This window comes from Aricia agestis, chromosome 14 (genome assembly GCF_905147365.1).
Source record: "Aricia agestis chromosome 14, ilAriAges1.1, whole genome shotgun sequence".
Classification (NCBI taxonomy): Eukaryota; Metazoa; Arthropoda; class Insecta; order Lepidoptera; family Lycaenidae; genus Aricia; species Aricia agestis.
Genome location: NC_056419.1, coordinates 9,652,430 through 9,678,038, shown reverse-complemented (window position 1 = coordinate 9,678,038; position 25,609 = coordinate 9,652,430). Strand labels below are relative to the sequence as shown.

Sequence of the window (25,609 nt, the reverse complement as noted above, 5' to 3'; positions counted from 1 at the left end):
TAGATTCAAAATATTATTTTAATTGATTTATCGCCACTTTATTTTATTTATTAGGTACTGATGACGCCAACAACTCCATTGCGCTGAAAGTGGTTTAAAGCGCGGGAGCCGTACATTTTTCATCAACAAAAAATACCCTATAATAATCCTCTCCCGGGACTCAAAGTAACAAAATCGATTCTGAGATTGACGGCCGTTCCCAATATTCAATCTATCTCTAGTTTGACATACAACCGATCGCAGCTAACATTGAATTGACATAAAATATATGTCTCTAATGTCTAATGTGAGCTATTCCTATCTCTAACTAGAGATATTCCTATCTCTAACTAGAGATAGGAATAGCTCACATTAGACATTAGAGACATATATTTTATGTCAATTCAATGTTAGCTGCGATCGGTTAGTAGGGCAAAACCACAATAGACATAACGACGTCAGCAGTCTCAAACGCATACAATATAACGCGACGGAATTTCGGCATGGGGTGTCATCGGTAATTTAAAATATATTGCGGAACTTGGGCATGGTGTATTTAGACACATAAGCGTGAAGTGGGAACAGACAGACACATTGTCGCATTTCTAATATTAGTATGGATATTTCAGCATACGACGCGAAGGACGTATACGGCCCTCAAATAACGGAGAAGGATGGCGAGCTGCTGGACAAGCACGACAGCTTCTACATCACCACCAAGAGTCTGCTGGTGCTGTTCCAGATCATGGGGGTTATGCCCATCATGAGAGTGCCCACGAGTAAGTAGAAAAGGAATACCTAAGTATGGCGTTCTGGGCATGTAAAAAGTCGGTTCTGCGACTGATCTCTCGCCAATCGTATCGGTCGTCCGTCCCACTGGGTTATGAGAGGAAAGGAATAGGGAGTGCTCTTGTGTACTGCGCACACACCTAGGTACTATAAAATTACTCCTGCGTAGCTGGCCTGGTTTCAATTAAACCGGCTACCGTCACCAGAACCGGTGTGGGAGTTATTATTATTAGTATCTAAGGACCCTTTACATGCTAAAATTAATGCAGTTTGGTTTTTCAAAATAATCGCTTTTAGGGCCAAGCCGCGTTGCGACGTCGTATCGCAAAAACAACTATTGCAATTTGCATAGCAAGGTAGTTTTGCCCTTTGGGCTTGTACATTTGCGATTTTTTTTAAGATTTTATTTTCATTTTGAGACTAATGTTTTTGCTACCGATATTTGCGATGTGACACGGGCGCCGACGCCATATTTCAGTGTTGTGTGTTATTTGTGTTATATATTCTATATTTTTTTAAAGGATGTAAATCTAAAGAACTTTTCAACATATGAACGTAAAAGCACAGACAACAGAATTCATAATATGGATCGTTGCCAAATTATTATTATTCAAATCGATACGAGTATCTTTATGAAAAAAAAAACTTCTAAATCTTCTGTAGTTTTTTTTTTTGAAGTTATTATCAGTATTAATACACCGACGTTCTAAATTCTACCATTATATTAATAACATCAAAACCAGTAATTATAATTAAGTATAATAATTATTATAAAACAGGACTGCACAAATTATTAGGCATTAATTTAATAATATTTGGGCTCGCCCGCTATAATTCTAATCCTGTGTCAAATTACGCTTACAGGGTGTCGTTATTATTAAATTTTAATTAAAGCTTACGTTCTAATATGACAAGCAACGGCTCTTAACGAACTCGGCAAAATACAGGGTGATTATTATTTGTCGCTGTTATATTTAAATTTGTTCATACCTAATTTGTTACCCGTTATAGTTACACTACTTTTTTCGTCGTCTATCAAACGACAAGTTACTTAATTTACTTATTTAACTAATACATTAGAAAAGTTGAATACATGGTATAACTTTAGACTTTAGAGACCCCTCTTCACGTTGGGCCATCAAAGATTTAAAGCATGATTGCCAATCTGTCTAGTGCATTCGTCGAATTTGATCATGTTGGAATCTTTGACGTATATTATATTCTCCTCTTATTTGTAATTTTGCTTGTATTTTTAAATTATTATGGGCCATCTCGTAATAGTGAGGTGCCACATAAAGTTATACGATGTTTTGTCAAGTACTTTGTCTGTATAGCCAGTGTCGATTTTATTAGTAAAGGGCTACAAAATGAAAAATCGCTAAGTATACACTTCTATAATAATAATTCTTATACGTACTTTTATTAATATCTTTAATGCACTTTTTATAACCCTGCAGCAGTAATTTAAAAGCTGTTATGTACGAATAACTCCGAGATTCGAAGCTCTGAAAATATTACCTCATTAAAGTTATAGCAAATTAAATTCCATTTAAGTGCTTACGTGAAAATATGCACGGGTTAATAAGTTTAAGAAGATAATAGCTTTTATTACCTTGTGTTATACAGAGTAGATTTGTATGTATGTGTAGTAGGTTTGGATGTATTTTCAGGATGTTATTTATAAACGAATCTTTATTTATTTAAGTTTACTTAAATACAGAAGTCTCAAAATATTTAATATTATCTTTTGTTATGCTTCTTTTTTCCCACCGCGAAGACGAAGGATGGAGGAGGATGTTGATTTTGGCATTCTGTTTATACGTTTACGTTTGAGCGCCTAAACTACAAATCCGATTTTAAATATTGAGGTGTTAATGCAGTCATATAAATTTCGACCTGGGATTAGGTTTTTTTAATTATTTTTGGATTATTAAATAATTATATTCTTATTTATAGGTGCCCTAACAACGAAACGCACGACTTACAACTGGATATCCAAGGCCACTTTGTGGGCGTATCTAGTATGGAGTCTGGAGTGTATCATTGTCGTCAAAGGTAATATTAAAAAACATGATATAATATTATATGTCGTTAATGTTTCAATTTGTATTTCAATAATTTGTCTGTTTGCTGTACCTAATTTATAATCGATGCAGAGGTTGAGTACATAGTAGGCGAACGCGTTGGCCGACGCGTTGGCCTGCGCGCTGGCCCAATGTGTAGAACGGGCGAATTACCTACCGCCAACGCGCGAACGCCCGTTCTACACATTGGGCCAGCGCGCCGGCCAACGCGTCGGCCAACGCGTTCGTCTATATGTAGTGCCAACATAACTTTTTGCCACGTACAGTTGGTACAACTTTTGAATGAACTGTCGCCAACAATATTTTCGAGCCATTAAGATTTGCAAACTTTCAAGAAGACCCTCTTAAAAGACCGGCAACGCACTTGCAACTCTTCTAATGTCCATGAATTTGTTTTTTTATAAAAAATGCGGTGTTTTTATCGCGTTATTGCTGTTTCCAGTGGGCCGTGAGCGTCTCAACAACTTCCAGAAGAATTCCAACAAGCGTTTCGACGAGGTGATCTACAACATCATATTCCTCAGCATCCTCATACCGCACTTTCTGCTGCCCATCGCGTCATGGCGCCATGGCCCACAGGTCGCCATATTCAAGAACATGTGGACGCACTATCAGGTTGACGTCCGCTCATTGTATTTATTGAATGGGGAATTCTGTGTCCAAATCTTGATCCAGTCATCTATTGGATAAAGTCCAGCTATTAAAAATTGGTAAATTGGAAATTCGGAAATGAAAATCTAGGTGATCGTTCAAAAATAAAAGAGCTAGTGAAACTTACATATTGTATTGATATCGTTGCTTACAAACACTTTCAAAGGTATGATTTTAATCCATACTAATATAAAATATTTTAAAATGTATCTCTGTCACCTTAACGCATATACCAATAAACAGATTTGAATATAATTCGGTATGGAGATACTTTGGGTATCGGGCAAGGACATAATATTACATTTTGTATTACACCAAAATGTACCAAAACTATTGTTAATAAATCTGTCATCTCCTACGTCTCCCAAGCCTCCGTTTGTCTTATCATAAAACAACAATGGCTTCTCGCTTTTATTAACCGACTTCCAAAAAACGAGGAGGTTATATATTCGGCTGTGAATATATTTTTTTTTTTTTTTTTTGTATGTTCGACCACTACTCCGCCGTTTGTAAACCGATTTTCAAAATTTTTGTTTTGTTATATTAGGTTTCACTCCAATTTGGTCCCATTTTCACAAAAGTGGTGATCTGATGGTGGGTTCCATGAGTAATCGAGGGAACTCCTCAAAATTTATATGGAAACATATGGTGATTTTGGTTTTATGAGAAGCATCCTAAGCATATGCTACCAAAACGCAAGATTTTGCACCAAGGTATACTATGGTTCCGAATATACTAAGAGAACTGATTCCTTATAGATACAAGTTTGGGGGTTTAGGCGTTGTTTTAAGAACTGAAAGCATATGCTACTATGCAAATTACATTCATCATCATCATCATCATCACTACCATGTCAGGGTCACCAATGTCACAACTCACATGGTTGTATATGGATACAATATACACACAACACCATAAAATATCATCAGTCATCACGTTATGTCCTTATTTATTTGGTACATTTCAAAGCGATTTTAATACAAAAAAATATACTTAATGTTGTTTCATAATATATAATATTTCAAGTACCACAAAATTGAACATAAGTAACAAATTTAACCTTTACTCCAGAGCGTAAGGCACACATTTGGGTTGGACTGAAGGAAACGGGGCACTATGGAAAAAATACTAAATTTTTCGTAAAAATTTTAACCTCTTATAACCACCCTTTTTGAATATACCAATCGATAGAGGCGCGAAGGGGAGCAAAAAAGCTCAGATAAACTTTTCTCAAAAATCAACCCCTGTCGAAAGACAGGCCGAAATGTGACCCTCGTTAGGTTAAAATTTTTTCGTCCAAATTTTTTTAAGTATTTTCTCCGTAAATACTTAAAAAAATTTGGACGAAAAAATTCAACCCTTATAACCACCCCTTTTGAATACATCAATCGATAGGGGGCGCCAAGGGACTTTTCTCAAAAATCAGCCCCCGGCTAGATACAGGCCGATATCCGAACCTCGTTAGTATGGCGAAAATACTTAAAAAATTTTGACGACAAAAAGACAACCCCCTATGACCACCCCTTTTTATTATACCAATCGATAGGGGGCGCCAAGGGAAGCAAAAAAGCTCAGATAAACTTTTCTCAAAAATCAACTCCTGTCGAATGACAGGCTGAAATGTGACCCTTGTAAGTATGGCGAAAATACTTTAAAAAAATTGACTAAGGTTTAGGAACCTACGTCAATTAAATGTTAGTGACATGGGTTAAGGAGGATTGTTTTGGGTGAGAAAAACTCCTACTTACCGTTTCCACCGCCAGTAAACTCTCCGTTTAGAGAAATTCGCATTGAGATTTTCGTAATCTTCAGATAATCTGTTTTCTGATGTTTACGAAGTATTTTAAGGCATCTCAAGGCTGTGATGAGTGGGTTTTACTTAACTACTCAGCTATGGATACCGAAGGGGGGCTCGGGGGGCGCAGCCCCCCGCCAAAACAAAAACAAACACAATCTAGAAAGTCCAAAAGTACGTTAGGTTAGGTTGGAACTTAGACCACAACACCCAGATATAGGAACCCCTCGACTTTCTTTTGTAGTAGTTTGTCAAATAAATTGGGGTAGGTTTGAAAACATTTACCAGGATTAAGATAATAATATTAAGGGGTTGAAGTATTTTCTTATGCGATGGTTTGTAGGTAACTAAAAAGAGTGAAATTTTTATTTTTGACAAAAAATTAAAACCGACTTCCAAGGTAAAAACAATAATAACATCCTTATAATATTAACTAAAAAGTATTAAATAATTTTTCCTATCTAATAGTGCCTTTTTCCGATTTCGGCTAAACCTCAACTATTTCAGTACTCAATCTTCATAATTTTGAAGTCGGTGCCAGTTCCTAAAGTTTCAAATATTCTGAGAGAGAGCTAAAGATTCAGCTATCTGGTACCGACTTCAAAATTATGAAGATTGAGTACTGAAATAGTTGAGGTTTAGCCGAATTCGGAAAAAGGCACTATTAGATAGGAAAAAATATTTAATACTTTTTAGTTCATATTATAAGGATGTTATTATTGTTTTTACCTTGGAAGTCGGTTTTAATTTTTTGTTAAAAATAATAATTGTTATATGAATAAACAAACAACAGTGCTCAATTATGTAATTTTATGTAATCCAACATTTCGGGTCCTCCATAAAAGTACCATAAACTGTGCGATTCGGGCCTGTCGCCGCCGAACTTCATATCATACGGGCCTTATTTAGTTATATGTGGGCCCTACTCGGTGACATTGGGTCTAACTCACTTACATTGGGCACATTGGGCAATTTATAGTATGTAATAAAGCTATAAATTTGAGTCTCACGAAATGCTCTTACGGTTAACTGCTGAATATTATACGGTATATTTCATTTTTAAAAGCTTTTATTTAACTTGCTCTGTATGTATGTAAGTATGTATGTTCGGGTGAAATTTCGGAACTCAATTTCGAAGCAGATATTATATTTTTATTCTTGTTCATTTTTTTTGTATAGAATAAGTGTATGTAGATGTAGTGTACCTTCTACATACATGTGCTATGTGTACAAGTTATATTATGTTAATATTGAGAAAAACCTGTTAAAATGCTACTAATCGGCCAAGTGCGAGTCGGACTCGCGCACGAATGGTTCCGTACCGTTAGATACGGATATAGGAAAAATAGGCGAAAAATTGTGTTTTTGCATGGGAGCCCCCCTTAATTTTTTATTTTATTTTAATATTATTCTTAAATATTGATTTAGACATATAATTTAAGCTTTAGTGAAAACATGAAGTGCCTACCTGTTGCCATTATTGATATCAAGCAAAAAAGGGCAAAAAAATCACGTTTGTTGTATGTAAGCCCCTTTTAAATATTAATTTTATTTGGTTTTTAGTATTTATTGTTATAGCGGCAACAGATATACACAATCTGTAAAAATTTCAGAAATCTAGCTATAGTGGTTCTTGAGATAAAGCCTGGAGACAGACAGACGGACAGACAGACATCGAAGTCTCATGAATAGGGTCCCGTTTTCACCCTTTGGGTACGAAACTCTAAAAAACTAATAATAGTAACACCCTGTAATTATTATCGTCGCAGGTTTGCTCATAATGCGCTCACCTGTAGCTTTCTTATTTCCTTTCAGTTAAAGTACCTCAAGATTACGGGCAGTCCCATAGTATTCCCGAACCTGTACCTTCTGACTTGGGGCCTCTGTATCTTCTCCTGGGGCCTCAGTTTCGCCGTGATCCTATCACAACACTACCTGCAGAATGACTTCGAGCTGTGGCACTCCTTCGCGTACTATCACATCATTGCAATGCTCGATGGATTCTGTTCTTTGTGGTACGTTGTTTTTAGTTGCCGTAATGAGAGAGATCTAATGATTACGTCTTAATTTTAAGATTTGGACTTAAACATAAGTAATTTTTAAACTTAAAAATAAATGATTAGATTACCGTACATTAAATTCATCAGATCATTATGGCCGTTAGCCCGGGCGCGAACTAGCGGCCAGGCCGCAGCGGCCAGGTCACGGTGGCCATCGAGATAGATACCTTATTGTGAAACCGCCATAGACCGCGCGCACCTGGCCGCACGGCGGTCAGCGGCCACACCATACATTCGATGGCCGCCGTGACCTGGCCTTTCTTTAGGGGAGGGGGCCAGGCCCCCCTCATTGTTTATTTCCAAACCAACTAGCAACAGACTAGTTATAGCCACGATTAAACTACCATGGTCTTAACCAGACCAGTAGCTTAGACCCTTTCGAAAAAAAAAAAAAAAAAAAAAAAACGTGACCTGGCCGCTAGTGCGCGCCCGGGCTTAGTTTTATAATAGCTGTTGTTGTTGTCAAGACGTTTTAACGTTGTTAGTGGCGGCCGAAAAGGAAGATCTTCCGACCGAGCGAGATAGCATGCTCGGTCAGGCCGAAGCCCACTGACGTCATTTCAGACGTTGTATATATCTTGCCGTTCTACGAAACTTCGATAGCGCGATGCAGGAATGTTCGGCGAATTGTGGGTACCGCCACATCACTCCCCCCCGAAGACCTGTGGTATTCTTCGATGCGCTTGTGTTGTCAGGTGTGGGCCGAAGCTACGCGTGCAATGACCAGGAGAGGGACCCCGTGCTCTGCTTGCTGACCGGTCGTTGTAGCCTATGGCTGCCCCGTTCAAGCCAGACGCGGGTTCGACCGGCGCGGACCTCCAACGCGGCTTATGGTCGAGGCGACCCGGTTATGCTTGATGTCTCTGCTGACGTGGTGCGGAGGGGCTGGGAGTGTTGATGATGATTGATGTCCAGAAGGATGCGTGTTCTTGTCGGTGGTCACCAATTTAACGTTGTTCGTGGCGGCCGAAAAGGAAGATCTTCCGACCGAGCGAGATAGCATACTCGGTCAGGTCGAAGCCCATTGACGTCATTTCAGACGTTGTATATATCTTGCCGTTCTACGAAACTTCGATAGCGCGATGCAGGAATGTTCGGCGAATTGTGGGTACCGCCACAACGTCAAAAGTTTTGTGTTATTTGAATTTTGCCCCACCGTCTCACAAGTGTTCAAATATATGTAGTTTGTATCAATTGAAAATGAAGATGAACGAGGTACGATGCGGCAATAAATAATGAGGGTTTTCTATATTTTATTTGCCATTAGATGGAGCTACGAGTAGCCGTAGGATATTTCGTGTCAAAATAGACATATTATGACACCTATACCATGACACATGACAGCTATATCGTGACATATGACAGCGGCGTTGAAACGGTAGACCCTTACGCTACATAGCGGCACCTGGTGGCAAACGGAATATCAAAAACCCTCATTGCTATAGTGTATAGAGACGTGTTTAAGTATTGCTCTAATATATCGCTTAGTCGATCCTTAAATCGTTTAAATTCAGTGTGAACTGACTCTTTCAACATTTTTTTCAATAATCATTATTTTCCTCTCTCCCTAAGTAACGAAAAGTATATTACTGGACGAATTCTGGTAAGATTATTACAGTAAAAAGTAATCCGACAACTTTTATACCTCACTCTTTGTTATAATTTGTACAAATGATTCTGAGAAGTATCATAAATATTAGAATGAAAGTACCAAAGTATTTTCCTCTTTTGAAGTTTTTTATTATAAAGTACGACCAATCTGTAGCGTATTACAGAAACATTTTGAAACATTTTTGCTGTTATATTTTTATTAGAGACTTCTTTTATGAAATTAAAAATCGCAACCCCCAATTCCTTGAAGACAAACATTATTACTTATTTTGTAAAAAGGCCAAGGCCATGAAATATGTCCATTGTCCTAGGGTAATTCGAACCTGGACATGGGTTAACCTTGGACGGGTAAAATCCAATAATGGAAGGAGTGGTCCCCATTTCTGAAGAAGTACGCCCGTAAATGACCGGATCAGATTTCGTTGTTTTGTTCATTTTGGGATAAAGGTTACATTTTATAGTAGTGACCTGCTGAAAAACCTTATCTATTAGTGTTCAGCTTTAAATTGACCGTTCTAACTCCTAAACCATGTTACTAATAGGTAACTTGTAGAGGAACAAACTCACCTATATCGTGCTATCGAATCTTTGAGATCCACCCGATATACAACGTCCAAAAAGAGGACAGTGGGCTTCGGCATATTCATACAACGTTGCTCGGGCAAAATACTTACCTTTGAAGCCTCAAAAGGGCTTAGTCCCAAGCATATTTCCATTTGGTAACTCGCCGCCAAAAACTGATCCTCTAAAACTTGGCCTTATTATTTCAGGTACATAAACTGCAACGCATTTGGCACAGCATCACGGGGCCTGGCTACAAACTTGCACAAGGCGTTGGAGTCAGACCGACCAGCACTCAAGCTGGCCCAGTACCGCCATCTGTGGGTTGATTTGTCACACATGATGCAACAGCTCGGTATGTTTACACAGCAGAGAAATTGATGCATTGGCAGATGGTGAACAAACGTAATTTGGTCGTTTTATGTCAAGCCCAGCCGACAGAATGACAACTTACATTGAAACCCTTAGGGCCTGTTTCACCACTTTTTGATAAGTGCCGGATAGGCGATCCATACCTTTACTTGACAGATAGAGTAGGTATTGAGTATCTGTCAAGTTAAGTTGTGGATAGCCTATCCGGAACTTATCAGGAAGTAGTGACACAGCCCCTAATTGACGTAGGTCCGCCATCTGCCTATGAATGACGTAGCTATTACGTAATCTATGATATGAATAACTAAACTAACTATTTAAACTTATTACCAACTATTTTAATATAACGTAACTATAGGTTTTTAGTAATCCGTGCTAGGAATAAACTTCTTAGATATTTTTAATTTTTTTTTTAATGAAATAAACGAGCAAACGGGTCACCTGATGGAAAGCAACTTCCGTCGCCCATGGACACTCGCAGCATCAGAAGAGCTGCAGGTGCGTTGCCGGCCTTTTAAGAGGGAATAGGGTAATAGGGGAGGGTAAGGAAGGGAATAGGGGAGGGTAGGGAAGGAAATTTGGCCTCCGGTAAACTCACTCACTCGGCGAAACACAGCGCAAGCGCTGTTTTACGCCGGTTTTCTGTGAGAACGTGGTATTTCTCCAGTCGAGCCGGCTGATTCGTGCCGAGGCATGGCTCTCCCACGTATTTTTTATATAATAATAACATTTCAAATAGCCTAAATAGATACTAGTTCTAGACTTTCTAGGGTTATTTCGCCGTAGTGCTAGCTATAATATTTAGCAATCAGACACAAAAATTATAACACAAGACAACTTTATAAAAGTTGCGTAGTTTTGATGATACTCATTTTGCGATCCTCTTCAGCCCATAATTTGAAAACTTCAAATAGAATTACCAGCTCAAGTGATAGTCTTGTTAAACAAAACTTTACCTATCAGTTGCAATAATGTACAATTGTACACTTTCCCAGTAAAACCGCCCACAAAACCAACAAAGACTTTCAAATCTAAACCAGTTCATTTATCTATTTCAGGTCGAGCGTATTCCAACATGTACGGCATCTACTGCATGGTGATATTCTTCACCACCACCATCTCGCTGTACGGCTCGCTGTCGGAGATCCTCGAGCACGGCCTCAGCTACAAGGAGATGGGGCTATTCGTCATCGTCGGCTACTGCATGACGCTGCTCTTCATCATTTGTAACGAGGCTTACCATGCCACGAGGAAGGTAGAGTTGTTTCGAGAGCTGTCTTGCTGTCAGACAAATGCCACGAGGAAGGTAGAGTTGTTACTCTGTGGCTCAGTGGTGAGCGCGTCGGTAGCTCAAGCCGGGGGTCGCGGGTTCGAATCCCGCCGACGGAACAAAAAGTTTTCAATGTTCCCGGGTCTGGATGTATATTAAATATGTGTGATATAATAAAAATCTTAAATATATGTATAGTATAAAAGTATTAAATATATTTCCGTTGTCCGGTACCCGTAACACAAGTCCTTTAGGTACTTAGCACGGGGCCAGACTGACGTGGTGTGAAGCGTCCATAGATATTATTATTATATTATGTCCATATAGATATTATTACATAGGAGCTGTCTTGCTGTCAGGCAAACGCCACGAAGAAGGTAGAGTTGTTACATAGGAGCTGTCTTGCTGTCAGGCAAACGCCACGAAGAAGGTAGAGTTGTTACATAGGAGCTGTCTTGCTGTCAGACAAACGCCACGAGAAAGGTAGAGTTTTTCTTAGGAGCTGTCTTGCTGTCATTAAAACGTCACGAGGAAGGTAGAGTTGTTTTGAGAACTGTCTTTCTGTCAGGCAAATGTCACGAGGAAGGTAGAATTGTTTCTTAGGAGCTGTCTTGCTGTCAGGCAAATGCCACGAAGAAGGTACAATTGTTTCTTAGGAGCTGTCTTGCTGTCAGGCAAATGCCACGAAGAAGGTACAATTGTTTCTTAGGAGCTGTCTTGCTGTCAGGCAAATGCTACGAGGAAGGTAGAATTATTTCTTGGTAGCTCTACGGCTCGCTGTCGGAGATCCTGGAGCACGGCCTTGGCTACTAGGTGATGGGGCTGTTGGTCATCGTTGGCTACTGCCTTACGCTGCTCTTTATCATCTGTAACGAGGCTTACCACGAGGAAAGTAGAGTTGTTTTGAAAGCTGTCTCGCTGTCAGGCAAATGCCACGAGGAAGGTAGAATTGTTGCTTGAGAATTGTCTTGCTGTCAGGAAAATGCCACGAAGAAGGTAGAATAGTTTCTTGGGAGCTGTCTTACTGTCAGGAAAACGCTACGAGGAAGGTAGAATTGTTTCTTGAGAGCTGTCCTGCTGTCAGGTAAATGACACGAGGAAGGTAGAATAGTCTTAAGAGCCTGTTAATTGTCTTACTGGCAAAAACCTTCTCAATATTTTCTAGTGCTCGCGAGTTGGTAATTTCTATACTAATTTTATCAACATAAAAAGTCTATTGGCTTGAATCCAGTAGGCGGAGCCTATTGAGTAGTCTTCATGAAACTTGAAAAACGACACTACCTACTTTATACTGCAGGAAAATTCTCTTCAGATACTATGACTTTAAACGGAAAACGTTTAGCTTTTAATTTAATCAAAGGGTTCGTCACTGATTACCATAATTATTATTCGATGAAAGTTATATTCTTAGCTTCATAGGCAAGTTACATAGTTAAATATCAAATTATTGAAGAGCACTGTGGTATTCTTTGACATAAAATCGCCTATCAAATGATGTTTTTTAATTACGTACGTTTAAATAGATCAATAATTGACAAGATAGACCCTACGGCTACATGGCGCCATTTGCTCCTCATTATCAACGCTTTTCAGGTGGGTCTGGAGTTCCAAGTCCGTCTTCTGAACGTGAACCTGGGCGCCATCGACCGCAGCACGCAGCGTGAGGTCGAGATGTTCCTTGTGGCCATCGCCAAGAACCCCCCCATCATGAACCTGGATGGGTTCACCAACATCAACCGGGAGTTGTTCACTGCTGTAAGATATTATCCACACTAATATTATAAATGCGAAAGTGTGTCTTTTTGTCTGTCTTTTATCTCTTCACGCCCAATACACACACACACCCACTCTTTCATGCAAAAAATGCTAAACCGATTCTATTGAAATTTCGCGTACAGATACTTTGAGTCCCGGGAAGGAACACATGATATTATTTTTTATGCTGAAAAAATGTGCAGTTCGTTTGTGCAATAAACGAATTTGGTGCAACGGAGTTGCGGGTGTCTTCTATCTATATTTTAAGCATCATATATTTGTACGCGTTGCGGCAAGGCAACGCATACGTTTCGTAAGAAGTCGCCCCTCACTTAAAGGTAGGTGTTATGTGTTTTCTTGAAATAAAAATGCTACAGATTACAGCAATAAAACGTTTATTCTTCGATTTTACAATTAGTGAAAAAATACGCGTCGTCTAGTTCGAATATTGATGTCGAATTATAATTGTCATTTGAAGCGTCTTGATGCGTGTTCTATAATTCGTGTTCCACGCGTTCTCTTGTTTAGTCTAGAATTTCCCTAAAATCGAGTTGGTCGCGCATGACGTCATGACATCTAGTAGGCCACGCTTATCAGTTTTTCATGTGTGAGTGAGATGGCGATATTTTTCATGAAATTAGAGCGGGACAGTTGAAATGTATGAACAGCAGGCATTTACATCCACTTTTAAATCATATTATTTTATTTGACAAAAACTTGTTTATTTTAAAAATATGTAATATAAGAGCTTACAATAAGTGAAAAAAATAATTCAATAGATTTAAACAAAGTATCATGAAAGCATTAAACCTGCTAAATGGAGTTGTATTCTCCAAATTATATTTCTTTTTACGGGAATTACTTTAAAAAAGACATACATTTTACTGTATGATAAACTCGTCTTTTATTGCTGTCGCCTGGAGTTCTCTTATAAGTTTTATTCATAAAAGGTGATGGAGTCGTGGAGTTCAGTGGAAATCTAATAAAATGGAGCATCGACGCCTCGCACATATTACAACCTCATAAATATTCAGAATATTCAAAATGAAATATTTAATTTAGTACGTTATGTTTTTATTCCTTTAATATTCATTAATTAAATTTTCATTTTGTCCAGAATCCGAAATAAGTAAAGAAAAGAGTTTTTTTTGAAAATATTTTGTTTTTAAGCATTTTTCTACAACTTTTTTACATCTTTTAAACCTCACATTGTCGACAATATCTGAGTAAATAATAATTATTAGACGACACAAGATATATATCTATATATATAAAAATGGATTTTCAAATGTGTTAGTCGCGCTAAAACTCGAAAACGGCTGGACGGATTGGGCTGATTTTAGTCTTAAAATATTCGTAGAAGTCTAGGGAAGGTTTTAAAGTGACACGAAGTTCACCGGGACAGCTAGTATATATATAATTGGAATCTCGGAATCGGCTCCAACGATTTTCATGAAATTTAGTATATAGGGGGTTTCGGGGGCGATAAATCGATCTTGTTAGGAATCATTTTTAGAAAATGTAATTTATTCGTGTTTTATCGATAATCGATAAAGTGAAAAATATGACTCTTGCTGACATCTATTGGCGAATGATAATACTATTTTGTGAGCAACTAATTGCTTTAACGACACAACAACAGCTAAAGCTATTCCAGCAGATGGCGTTGTTAAGGAACACGAATGAGTGTTTGGTATACAGCAAAGCTCGGTCATCCAGGTACTTAACATTGAATTGACATGATCCCACCAAATGACGTCGGTCTTTGAACTGCCTAGGAATCAATTTTCTTTTTATTTTTTTATGAAATAAGGGGGCAAACGAGCATACGGGTCACCTGATGGAAAGCAACTTCCGTCGCCCATGGACACTCGCAGCATCAGAAGAGCTACGGGTGCGTTGCCGGCCTTTTAAGAGGGAATAGGGTAATAGGGAGGCCGGAGGGTAGGGAAGGAAATAGGGTACGGGATCGGGCCTCTGGTAAACGCACTCACTCGGCGAAGCATAGCGCAAGCGCTGTTTCACGCCGGTTTTCTGTGAGAACGTGGTATTTCTCCGGTCGAGCCGGCCCATTCGTGCCGAAGCATGGCTCTCCCAAGTATAAGTAGTACATATTATGTCATTATCAGATTTTTACAGACGGGTTAGTGCGAGTTTTATTCTATCATACGCATCGAGCACGTAAACGCGAATTTATATGGGATCAAAGCAGCGCCATCTATTGGCTAACGTGGATACTGCTTTGATCCCATATAAATTCGCGGTTACGCGCTCGATGCGTATGATCGAATAAAACTCGCACTAACCCTGCAGATTCATATATTTTCTATACTTCCAGAATATATCGTACATGTCAACGTACCTGATAGTCCTGATGCAGTTCAAGCTCACCCTACTCCGGAAGGGCGCTCAGAAGATGGTGAAAGCCATCACCAGAGCATTCTTCAACGCTACCACACCCATGGCTGACGATTTCGACGATGATGATGATGAATAAGCTTACTACTGTAGTAGAATTTCATTGATTTGATTTCATTTTTATTACTATAGTAATGGTAAGTAATACCAGAATAAATATTTTTTCTCAATGAGCCATTTTTCATTTAGTTACATACTTTTTAAACTAGCCATCAGTAGTGTTAGCACGGCGACCAGCGGAAATGCGAAAGTATGGACAAACTGTGGAAATAAACCTAAGGTGCCGTTCCGATCTTTTTTCGTTCCGAAAAATTCAATTAAAATGCCACTTTATGACACACTATAGTATATATCATAATGTAGGATATTATTTGAATTTTTAGAACTATAGTCTGTCATAAAGTGGCTTTTTAATTGAATTTTTCGGAACGAAAAAAGATCGGAACGGCACCTTAGGTTTATTTCCACAGTTTGTCCATACTTTCGCATTTCCGCTGGTCGCCGTGCTAGCACTACAGGTCAATAATATTGTTACGTGCTAGAGTTCGAGGATTTGGAGAGAAAGACCTGGTGACTCTCTTGAAGACTTTATTAACACTGCACTAAACACTAGATCACAACACTTAGCACTAAGTCCAAACACTAATCACTAGGTCCAATCACTAAGCACTATCACTGTCCTAGGTCGTAGCCAAGTCGCAGGTTTCACTGGTTCACTCACTATTGATCACTTGATGTCGCCTTGAAGATCGCTCTGATTGAACTGACTTGCCGTGCCTGCCTGCGGCTCTTTTTATATGGCGAGACGAATTCCAGAAATTTCCCGATTCACGTAAACAAGTAAACAACCGTGGGAAATTTCTAGGCGGCTCGGGCATGTACCACAATAAAACTGCCGTCCTTGCGATAAGTGCAGTAAGTTGAATTTAATTTAGACCTTATGGACTCAGTCATAAGGTCTAAATTCAAACACGCTAACAAATAAAGGGTAAACACGTAAGCAAACATTGGACCTTTTTAGAAGGTTCGAGTATGTACTTGCGCACCACGTGTCCGTATACCATGTACCGTAACACTACTCCCCTCTTAGAGATGCTCGTCCCGAGCATCATTGTTACTGCCATGGTAACGCGCCAGACGGTCTATGTGTACCACTTTGAATGTCCCTCTTGGTTGCTTTTGAATCCTGTAAGTCACGTCATTCAATCGGGTAACCACTTTGTATGGGCCGTCCCACTTGGTCTGCAACTTTGGAGATTTGCCTTTTCGGCGAGTTGGGTTATGCAGCCACACCAGTGACCCTTCTTCGAAGCCGCTTGTATTCGATTTCCGGTCGTATCTGATCTTCATGTTCTCACTTGACTGTAACCCATTTTCCCGAACCATGGCGTGTATATAACGCATCTTTTCCCTTAAATCGCAGACATAATCTGGTACGGTCTTTGGTTCTTCCGGTGATCCTCCTGTCAAAAGGTCTACTGGTACTCGTAGTTCTCTACCGTAATTGACATACGCCGGGGTAGCTTTTATGCTCTCATGCTCGGCGGTACGGTACGACAGAAGGAAGAGCGGTATATACTTGTCCCAGTCCTTTTGTTTGTCATCTACCAATTTCGCCAAATGCCTCTCAAGGGTTTGGTTAAATCTCTCAACCATTCCATCAGACTGTGGATGGTACGCGGTGGTCCTCGTTTTATGCATTCCCAAAATTCTGCACACTTCCTGGAAGACCTGCGATTCGAAATTCCTGCCCTGATCGGAATGGATTTCTAGAGGCACACCAAAGCGAGATATTACTTCTTCGACTAGCTTAGAAGCAACTGTTGTAGCTTCCTGGTTTGGTATGGCGAACACTTCGGGCCATTTGGTGAAGTAATCCATGACAACCATAAAATACTTGTTTCCTGATTCCGTTACAGGAAATGGCCCAGCTACGTCAACTGCTATTCGTTCCCACGGTGCGCCAACGTTATACAAGCGCAGGCTCCCACGGCTCCTTGTCTGTGGTCCCTTCACTGCAGCGCAAGTAGTGCATTTGCGGCACCAATCCTGTACATCGTCTCGACAATGCAACCAGTAGAATCGTTCTCGCACTTTCGTTAACGTCCTCTTTACTCCTAGATGACCTCCTGATACGCCATCATGCATTTCACGGAGAACATCCGGTACTCTCGTTCTTGGGACAACTATCTGAAGATGGAACTCTCTGCCGTTGGTCTTCTCCCATTTCCGGTAAAGTATTCCGTTTTGAAGAATCAGACTGTCCCATTGCGCCCAGTACGCCTTAGTGACAGCGCCAGTGGGTGCAACCTCACTCCAGATTGGCTTTACGTCATCCCGTTTCTTCCATGTGATGATGTGTCGAAGGTCGTCATCTCTTTCTTGAGCCTCTCTCATACCATCATTCTCCCATGGACCCAAAGGACTTGTTTTCGTTAACTTCAATGTTACTTCATTAGATTCCTGCTTAACACAATGTTTGCAGTCTTCTGAACACGGCCTTCGTGAGAGTGCGTCGGCATTCCCATGCGACTTTCCGCTGCGGTGTTCCGTCTTGAAGTCATACTCCTGGAGTTGTTCTATCCATCGAGCTACTTGGCCTTCTGGGTTCTTGAATTGTAGTAGCCACTTCAAGGCTGCGTGATCAGTTCGCAGTAGAAACTGTCTGCCGATGAGATACTTGCTGAAATGTTGTAGCGTCTTTACGACAGCCAAGAGTTCTCTTCTTGTCACACAGTAGTTTCTCTCTGGCTTAGATAAAGATTTGCTGAAATATGCAATTACAACTTCTCTTTCACCCTGTTTTTGAGATAACACCCCCCCAATGGCCGTGTTGCTTGCGTCCGTGTCGACTATAAACTGACCTTCAGGTTGTGGATACCCCAGGATTGGTGTTTCACACAGATGTTTCTTTAGTTTCTGAAAAGAATCTTCGGAAGTCTCGTCCCAAATAAACTGTCGTTTATCTTCTGTCAGCCGATGTAATGGCTTGGCTATCTCTGAGAATCCCTTAACAAAACGCCTGTAGTAGGAGCATAGGCCGAGAAATGCCCGCACTTCGGTTTTGTTCTTAGGGGTTGGCCAATTTTGGACTGCTTCTAGTTTCTCCGGGTCCGTCTGAATTCCATCACTGGAGATAACATGGCCGAGATAGTTCACCTTACTCCTGAATAAACGACACTTTTTCGGATTCAACTTTAATTTGGCTCCCTCTATTTTGGCGAAAACTCGTTCTAAGTTTCGCAAATGGTCTTCGAAGTCGCGGCCAACAATGATGACGTCGTCCAAGTAGACTAAGCAAGCCTCTCCAACTAAGCCTGCCAGTACACACTCCATGAGTCGCTCAAATGTGGCAGGTGCGTTGCACAATCCAAAGGGCATGACGTTAAACTGCCATAAACCTTTACCGGTGGAGAAAGCTGTCTTCTCTTTGTCTTTTGGATGAATTTCCACCTGCCAGTATCCAGATTTCAGGTCCAGGGTCGAGAACCATTTCATGCCACTCAAGGTATCCAGAGTGTCGTCAATTCGAGGTAATGGATAACTGTCCTTCTTGGTGACATCATTGAGACGTCTGTAGTCCACACAAAATCTTGTACTGCCATCTTTCTTCTTCACTAATACAACCGGTGAGCACCACGGACTTGCAGACGGTTCAATGATCTTATGCCTTCTCATGTCCTCCAAAAGGCCTTCAACTTCTTTTTCCTTTGCAATGGGTATCCGTCTTGCTCGTTGACGAATTGGGTTCTCGCTTCCGGTATCTATCCTGTGCTGAACCATCGACGTTCTTCCAAGGTCGCCTTCCTGACTGGAGAAGATATTCGCGTGGCGTTGTAAAAACTTCTTAGCTTTCATGCCCTGCGAATAAGTCAGATTACTCTTGCAGTCATCGAGTAGCTCAGTCACTATTCCATAGTTGCTGGTGTTTGCTGAGTCTGAGCCTGTGATCGAACTACACTTTCTCATCCAGACAACTTCCTCGCACTTTCCAATGACGTCACCTTTGTTCAAGCAGATCTCGCGATCAGCAAGATTCAGAACCCTGACCACAGCGTTACTGCTTCCACTAACAAGGGTTCTCGCCGTCATCAGTTTTTGCGCTGATGTCTTGGTAGGTGTGTCTTCGATCAACACGCATCTATTCAACTTCTTCTTTCCAGCTGGCGGTAGTTTCACCAGCACCCGAGCTTCCGCACGTCCAGGTATTATGACTTTCTTTACACATTCAACTTTCCCGCAGGCGCCTCCAAGGATGAAAATTTCTTCTTCACCACACTTGAAAACTCCGTCAGCGACATTAATTCTGCAGTTATGCTTCTTCATGAAATCCAAACCCAAGATGCAATCATCCATAATCTCAGCCACGATAACGTCATGAGGGTATGAGGTTCCCCCTACATTAATCGTAACTGACATTTCTCCCAGGACGGGTATTGGCTGACCGGAGGCGGTAAGAAGCCGACAGTTAATTCTCCTCTTGTGCCTCCTTGCGGCTTTTATCAAATTTGGGTTCACTATTGTTCTAGAGGCTCCTGTGTCTAGAGTCATTTTGCAATCCGTACCGTTAATAGTCCCCTGAATCACCAGACTATTCCCGCTGCTTGCTTGGGAGACAACCGTTATTGGGGCTTCCTCCGTGTCAGCCAGCACTCGCCCCTTAGTCCTGGCTTTTATTCGTTTCCCTGCTCCCGGGCAGGGGACGAAGCCCTTGCTTGCTTCTTCAGCTCCTCCATTTGTTCCTCGAGCCTTTTCATTCTTGCCATCTGGGTCTCCTTCTGCGGGCAGTTGAGCTGGAGATGGCCCCTCTCGCCGCACTTGTAGCACATGGCTCCAAAACTTTTCTTCGTGGGAGCCTTGACCTCCTTGACTTCCTCAGAGACCTCGTGGATCTTATGGGTCTGTCGTATGTCACGGCGAACAGCCTCGACTTCCAAAGCATGCGCCAATGCTTCCTTAAGCGAGGTGTGGTGACGAAGCCTCACTGCAGCTCTGACCTCCAGATCCCTGATTCCGTCGACAAATGCTTGCACAATATTGGAGTCGACCATCTTGGCGTCAGCTCCTGGGTGTGCCTTCTTGACGAGTTTTTCAATTTCCAACGCCCATTGTTGTAATCCTTCTCCTGAGCGTTGGACTCTGTCACGCAGTTGGGCACGAAACACGTGCTCCAGGTGTCGCTCCCCGTATCTGGATTCAAGGGCCTCCATCAGGTCTTTGAACCCATTTCCTGTATGTGCTTCCAGGACCGACAAGGCTTGCCCTCTGAGTGCGACAGTGAGAGCGGTCAGGCATTGTTCGTCAGACCATCCGTTGGCAGAAGCAACAGTCTGGAATTGCTGACGGTAAGCGTTCCAAGAAGTAGTGCCGTCGTATGGCGGTACTTTTACTCGTGGCCCGTGTGCCACTCCGGAAGTTCCATTACACGTCGCGACTCCTGTGGTTTCCAGGCGCACTACTTTTTTTTGTAGTTCAGTGAGGCCAGTTTTCACATTTTCCACATCAACCCCTAACCCGGTAACTCGTTCGTCGATTACGTCGACATCTTTACGAAGCTTAGTCACCGTGTCACTGACATCCTTTATAGCTAAAAGCGCTTTCTCTTGGAGGTCCTTTTGTTGCTCTTGGGACTCTTGCAAAGCGCCGAGCTTGCGGTCTTGTGACTCTTGCAAAGCGTGAATTTCAGCTCTTTGAGAATCTTGTAAAGCGCCGAGCTTGCGGTCTTGGGCCTCCATCATTGCCTTCATTTCAGCTCTTTGCAGCTCCATTAATTCAATTAAACTTTCTAAATGAAGAGCCATTTGAGGGGCTGTAGAAGCTACAGGCGACGCATGGTGGCTGGAGCCAGTAGGTAGGGCTTGAGTGGGCGTGGCCTGAGTGGGCGTGGCCTGAATGGGCGTGGCCTGGTGGGAGGGGCCAGTAGGCGGGGCCACGCCCAAAGTGGGCGGAGTCTGAGGTGCGTGGCCAGTAGGCGTGTCCCGGTGGGCGGAGCCAGTGGGCGTGGCTTCACACAAAGTGGGCGGAGCCTGAGGAGCGTGGCCAGTGGGCGTGTCCCGGTGGGCGGGGCCAGGGGGCGTGGCTTCAGCCAAGGTGGGCGGAGCCTGGTCCCCAGTGGGTGTGGCCTCCGCAACTCCTCTCTCGGAGTCAATGGCAGCAGCTCGCTGCGCCCTTGTCCTGACACTCCCCTTGAAGTCCTCTCTCGGAGTCAATGGCATCTCCAAATCGCACTTCTGACACCAGTTGTTACGTGCTAGAGTTCGAGGATTTGGAGAGAAAGACCTGGTGACTCTCTTGAAGACTTTATTAACACTGCACTAAACACTAGATCACAACACTTAGCACTAAGTCCAAACACTAATCACTAGGTCCAATCACTAAGCACTATCACTGTCCTAGGTCGTAGCCAAGTCGCAGGTTTCACTGGTTCACTCACTATTGATCACTTGATGTCGCCTTGAAGATCGCTCTGATTGAACTGACTTGCCGTGCCTGCCTGCGGCTCTTTTTATATGGCGAGACGAATTCCAGAAATTTCCCGATTCACGTAAACAAGTAAACAACCGTGGGAAATTTCTAGGCGGCTCGGGCATGTACCACAATAAAACTGCCGTCCTTGCGATAAGTGCAGTAAGTTGAATTTAATTTAGACCTTATGGACTCAGTCATAAGGTCTAAATTCAAACACGCTAACAAATAAAGGGTAAACACGTAAGCAAACATTGGACCTTTTTAGAAGGTTCGAGTATGTACTTGCGCACCACGTGTCCGTATACCATGTACCGTAACAATATCTTTATGCTTGTTTCAAGTGACTATTACTGTTACTTATTATATACGTGCTGCCTGAATCTGCCACTCGCCGCGCCACTAGAGATATCCAAGAGCCCTATACTGGTTAAATTTCTCGACCAATCTCTTCTTTCTAGACTTTTAACTTTTAATCTGAATATTAATGTGCCTTTATTATTTTAAGGTTTTAGTTTGTACTACATAATAGTTATATATGGGAAACCTGTTATTGGCTTTATTGTTTGTTAAACGCTCTATGTCATTTTTTTAAAGTATGTAAGCTGTTGGTTTTCATAATAAATAAATAAATATATACATATATACTCAAAATAGAGTGAGGCAGGCCTTGATTATTAAAATGATTACCATAAAACGGTAGAGCCATTAGAGTGTATTAATTAATTTACAATAATTTAAAATCACAATGTTATTATAATGGGTACTCACTTGCTAGTTACAAGTTCTTGTATGGTATACATAAACAAAAAACATTTATTCGCGAACTTTCGGAATTTGTCTTTTAATCTGAAAGAGATAATATTAGGTCACAGGTAAGAATAAATATTATTTATGTCCAGAAGATATGATAGCATTGGTTTCAGCGACTTGTCACAAGGAAATAGAAAGCAATTAATTTTCGCTCAGGAGTGTACACAGAATCACGGTGGGAAAAACGCTTTATATGTGACGATAGTATCATAATATTATACGACTTTTTACTTTTTATTCGTCGAAAATATCGTCATCGTCGGACTTTCAAATGATTAAATACTAATACAGTTTTATACTTCTATGTACGTGGTATTTTTTTTGTCTGGTATACTCAATACTCAATATAATCACAGTATCAGTTAGTTGTTAAGTTTCAATGCTTATAGTTTTTATTAGAGCACAGTATACCCTAAGTTAATTGTTATTGTACTCCTATAGATACCAAAGGTCGCTTGGAAGAAATTGCTCAATAGCAATAAAGCCGCCTTTGCGTTCTTGTATCTTTGATGAATGTATTTTATGTTTGTACAATATCTTGAACGCAATAAAGTATATTCTATTCTATTCTATTCTATTAAACACTCATAAATTTTACAATCTCCAGGATAAATAACTATTATAAGTAATACTCGTATTTATTTAAAAATGCAAAGTAATAAATTATGACAGTAACTACAAGCAGTACTATTTTTTTGTCTTAGTAAAAAAATGGTTTTGTACGCTTTTCATAAGAATTCATGAAAGTCGTTTTGTCTGTGGGACTTAAATATAATTATTAATTTCATTATCGTATCGGACACCGTGCAGTGCCCTGCTACAGAGTATAATAAATTGATTCGTCCACGGGTCACTTGTAGAAATTTATTTGATACACTGCCAATACCTCCACTCCGCCTACCTATACCGCCATTAATCTTGCATAAATCATCGCGACAATCTTTTATTTATTGATGCTCTTAAAATGTAAAGGTATTTTTCCTGTTGGGTATGAAAAATAATGTATAGTATATTGTACGATCACCTTTAATTAACTACAAGATGTTTCTCGAAAATTTTGATGGGGCAGAATTCAGATCTGTTGGATATTCGGATAATAATTGTGATTGCATTATGATTTTCGAATTTCGTATACGGATTCAGATTCGGTTACGGATTCGGATGGCTACGAAAATTGTGTAGGTGTCTACTAAAATTGAACAAGTAGCTAAGAAAATTGTGTAGGCGTCTACGAAAACTGTACAGGTAGCTACGAAAATTACGTAGCTGTCTACGAAAAATGTGTAGGGAGCTACGAAAACTTTATAGGTAGCTACGAAAACTGTGTTTAATAAAAACTAAGGACACGTAACCCCCATACTAGTTACAGCTAGTTATAACCGTTTTAAATTTGGTTCCTTTCGAACTGTCAAGTAACGTCAGCATGATACCGCTCGAAACATAAAGTTAATATTACCTATCGGAATAGAAAAACAATCCCGAGCTGGCAAACGTAACCAAAATTGATTTACATCTGTGTATACAATTATGTTTACGTGTGCGTGTTAGTGATTTACTGTATAGAACTACAGAATAATAATAATAATGTAATTTTGGAGAAAAATATTACTTTTATTATTAAACTTTTTTGTAGCTAAAAAACAAAAGATATACTTATTTATAAATAACTCATTTATTTATTCATGCTTTTTTTCTTTCCTTTTATTTATTTATGCTAATATTATAAATGCGAAAGTAACTCTGTTTGTCTATCAGTCCATCTTTCACGGGACGGACGGACAGACGGACAGACGGACAGATGGACAGACGGACAGATGGATAGACGTACGGACAGACGGACAGGCAACGAAGTCTAGTAATAGGGTCCCGTTTTTACCCTTTGGGTGCGGAACCCTAAAAACGATAAATAATGTATGAAAGTATATTAATATAAACTAATAAATAAAGTACGGATCAGTTACGTTATCAATTATCATGTCAACATTCCTAGATAATTAGTATATCTAAAAAAATATATTCATATCGATACTACTTATCGGTAACCTGATGCAGCCCTAGTGTAAAATATATGAAAATTGTTTACACAAAATATCCTTAAATTGTGCACCATGGCTAGTCAAGTTATGTTTTCCATATAAATAAACATATATAGAAGTGAATTATCAAAATCAATACCAATAACTCGTAGGGAATTGGCAAACATAAACTTAAAATTAGGTCCTGTCGATGTAGAATGATTCACCTGTGAAATGAATATTTGTCCGGGTTTTTTCGATGTGTTGTACCACAATCGGTGACCGAACAAGTTGCCATATTGTTGCGAAAGCAACTTACTGAAAATTATTCACTTTAACACATAAAATCACAATTTTTCTGAGAGCCCAAATTGACAACGTGCCGACCGGATCAGACAGATTGTCAAACAACAAAAACAGATGAAAAAAGAGGTATACCACCTCAAATCACGCTTCTCTTTCTACCACGCAGTGTTACTGATAATGACATCTCGCCTGCTCAGGCCTATGTTTCGCTATTACCGATAGGTAATATTAACTCTATGGCTCGAAAGCAGGCTCAAGGCAACCTAAATATTGCAAATGTGTACCTACTACCTAGGTACACATTTTTGACAAGTATTGTAGAACATGTTTTTTGACGGAGTTACGAGTACTTTTTCTTAGTTTTTATTATTCATAGGTAGGTATATATGAAAATTGTACAGTAGCTACGACAACAGTGTAGATTCCTACGGAAACTCTAAAAGACTGTGTAGATGTCTTCGAAAGCTGTTTAGGACTGTAGGTGTCTACGAAAACTGTACAGGTAGCTACGAAAACTGTGTAGATGTCTACGAAAATTATACTGGAAGCTACGAAAACTGTTTAGTTGCCTACGCAACATGTGTAGGTATTCGAATTTCCAATTTTTGATTTGGATTTATTTTTGCATTAGATTCGATGCCATATTCATTATCAACTCTTTATAA

General features: G+C 40.3%; 1 protein-coding gene and 1 long non-coding RNA gene across 2 annotated transcripts; one reads left to right on the top strand and one right to left on the bottom strand.

Annotated features, from left to right (window-relative positions):
• Positions 1–611: 611 nt before the first annotated feature.
• On the top strand, positions 612–15,432 carry LOC121733631 (gustatory and odorant receptor 22). The gene is made up of 8 exons (XM_042123946.1): positions 612–758; positions 2,725–2,823; positions 3,295–3,467; positions 7,114–7,313; positions 9,740–9,885; positions 10,961–11,157; positions 12,766–12,927; positions 15,266–15,432. The coding sequence occupies exons 1-8, from the start codon at positions 725–727 to the stop codon at positions 15,422–15,424; spliced, it is 1,170 nt and encodes a 389-aa protein (XP_041979880.1). The 5' UTR covers positions 612–724; the 3' UTR covers positions 15,425–15,432.
• A 2,402-nt stretch (positions 15,433–17,834) lies between these two features.
• LOC121733598 lies at positions 17,835–24,915 on the bottom strand. The gene is made up of 3 exons (XR_006036584.1): positions 24,799–24,915; positions 22,126–22,136; positions 17,835–17,845 (listed from the first exon to the last, which is right to left on the bottom strand). It is a non-coding gene; the product is annotated as an uncharacterized LOC121733598 (long non-coding RNA).
• Between the last annotated feature and the right edge of the window lie 694 nt (positions 24,916–25,609).

Excerpts from the sequence above, each read along its gene's own strand:
- LOC121733631 (XM_042123946.1), top strand. The coding sequence starts at position 725 with ATGGGGGTTATGCCCATCATGAGAGTGCCCACGA. Across the intron at positions 3,468-7,113 it reads ACATGTGGACGCACTATCAG|TTAAAGTACCTCAAGATTAC; the intron begins GTTGACGTCCGC and ends ATTTCCTTTCAG. Across the intron at positions 9,886-10,960 it reads ACACATGATGCAACAGCTCG|GTCGAGCGTATTCCAACATG; the intron begins GTATGTTTACAC and ends TATCTATTTCAG.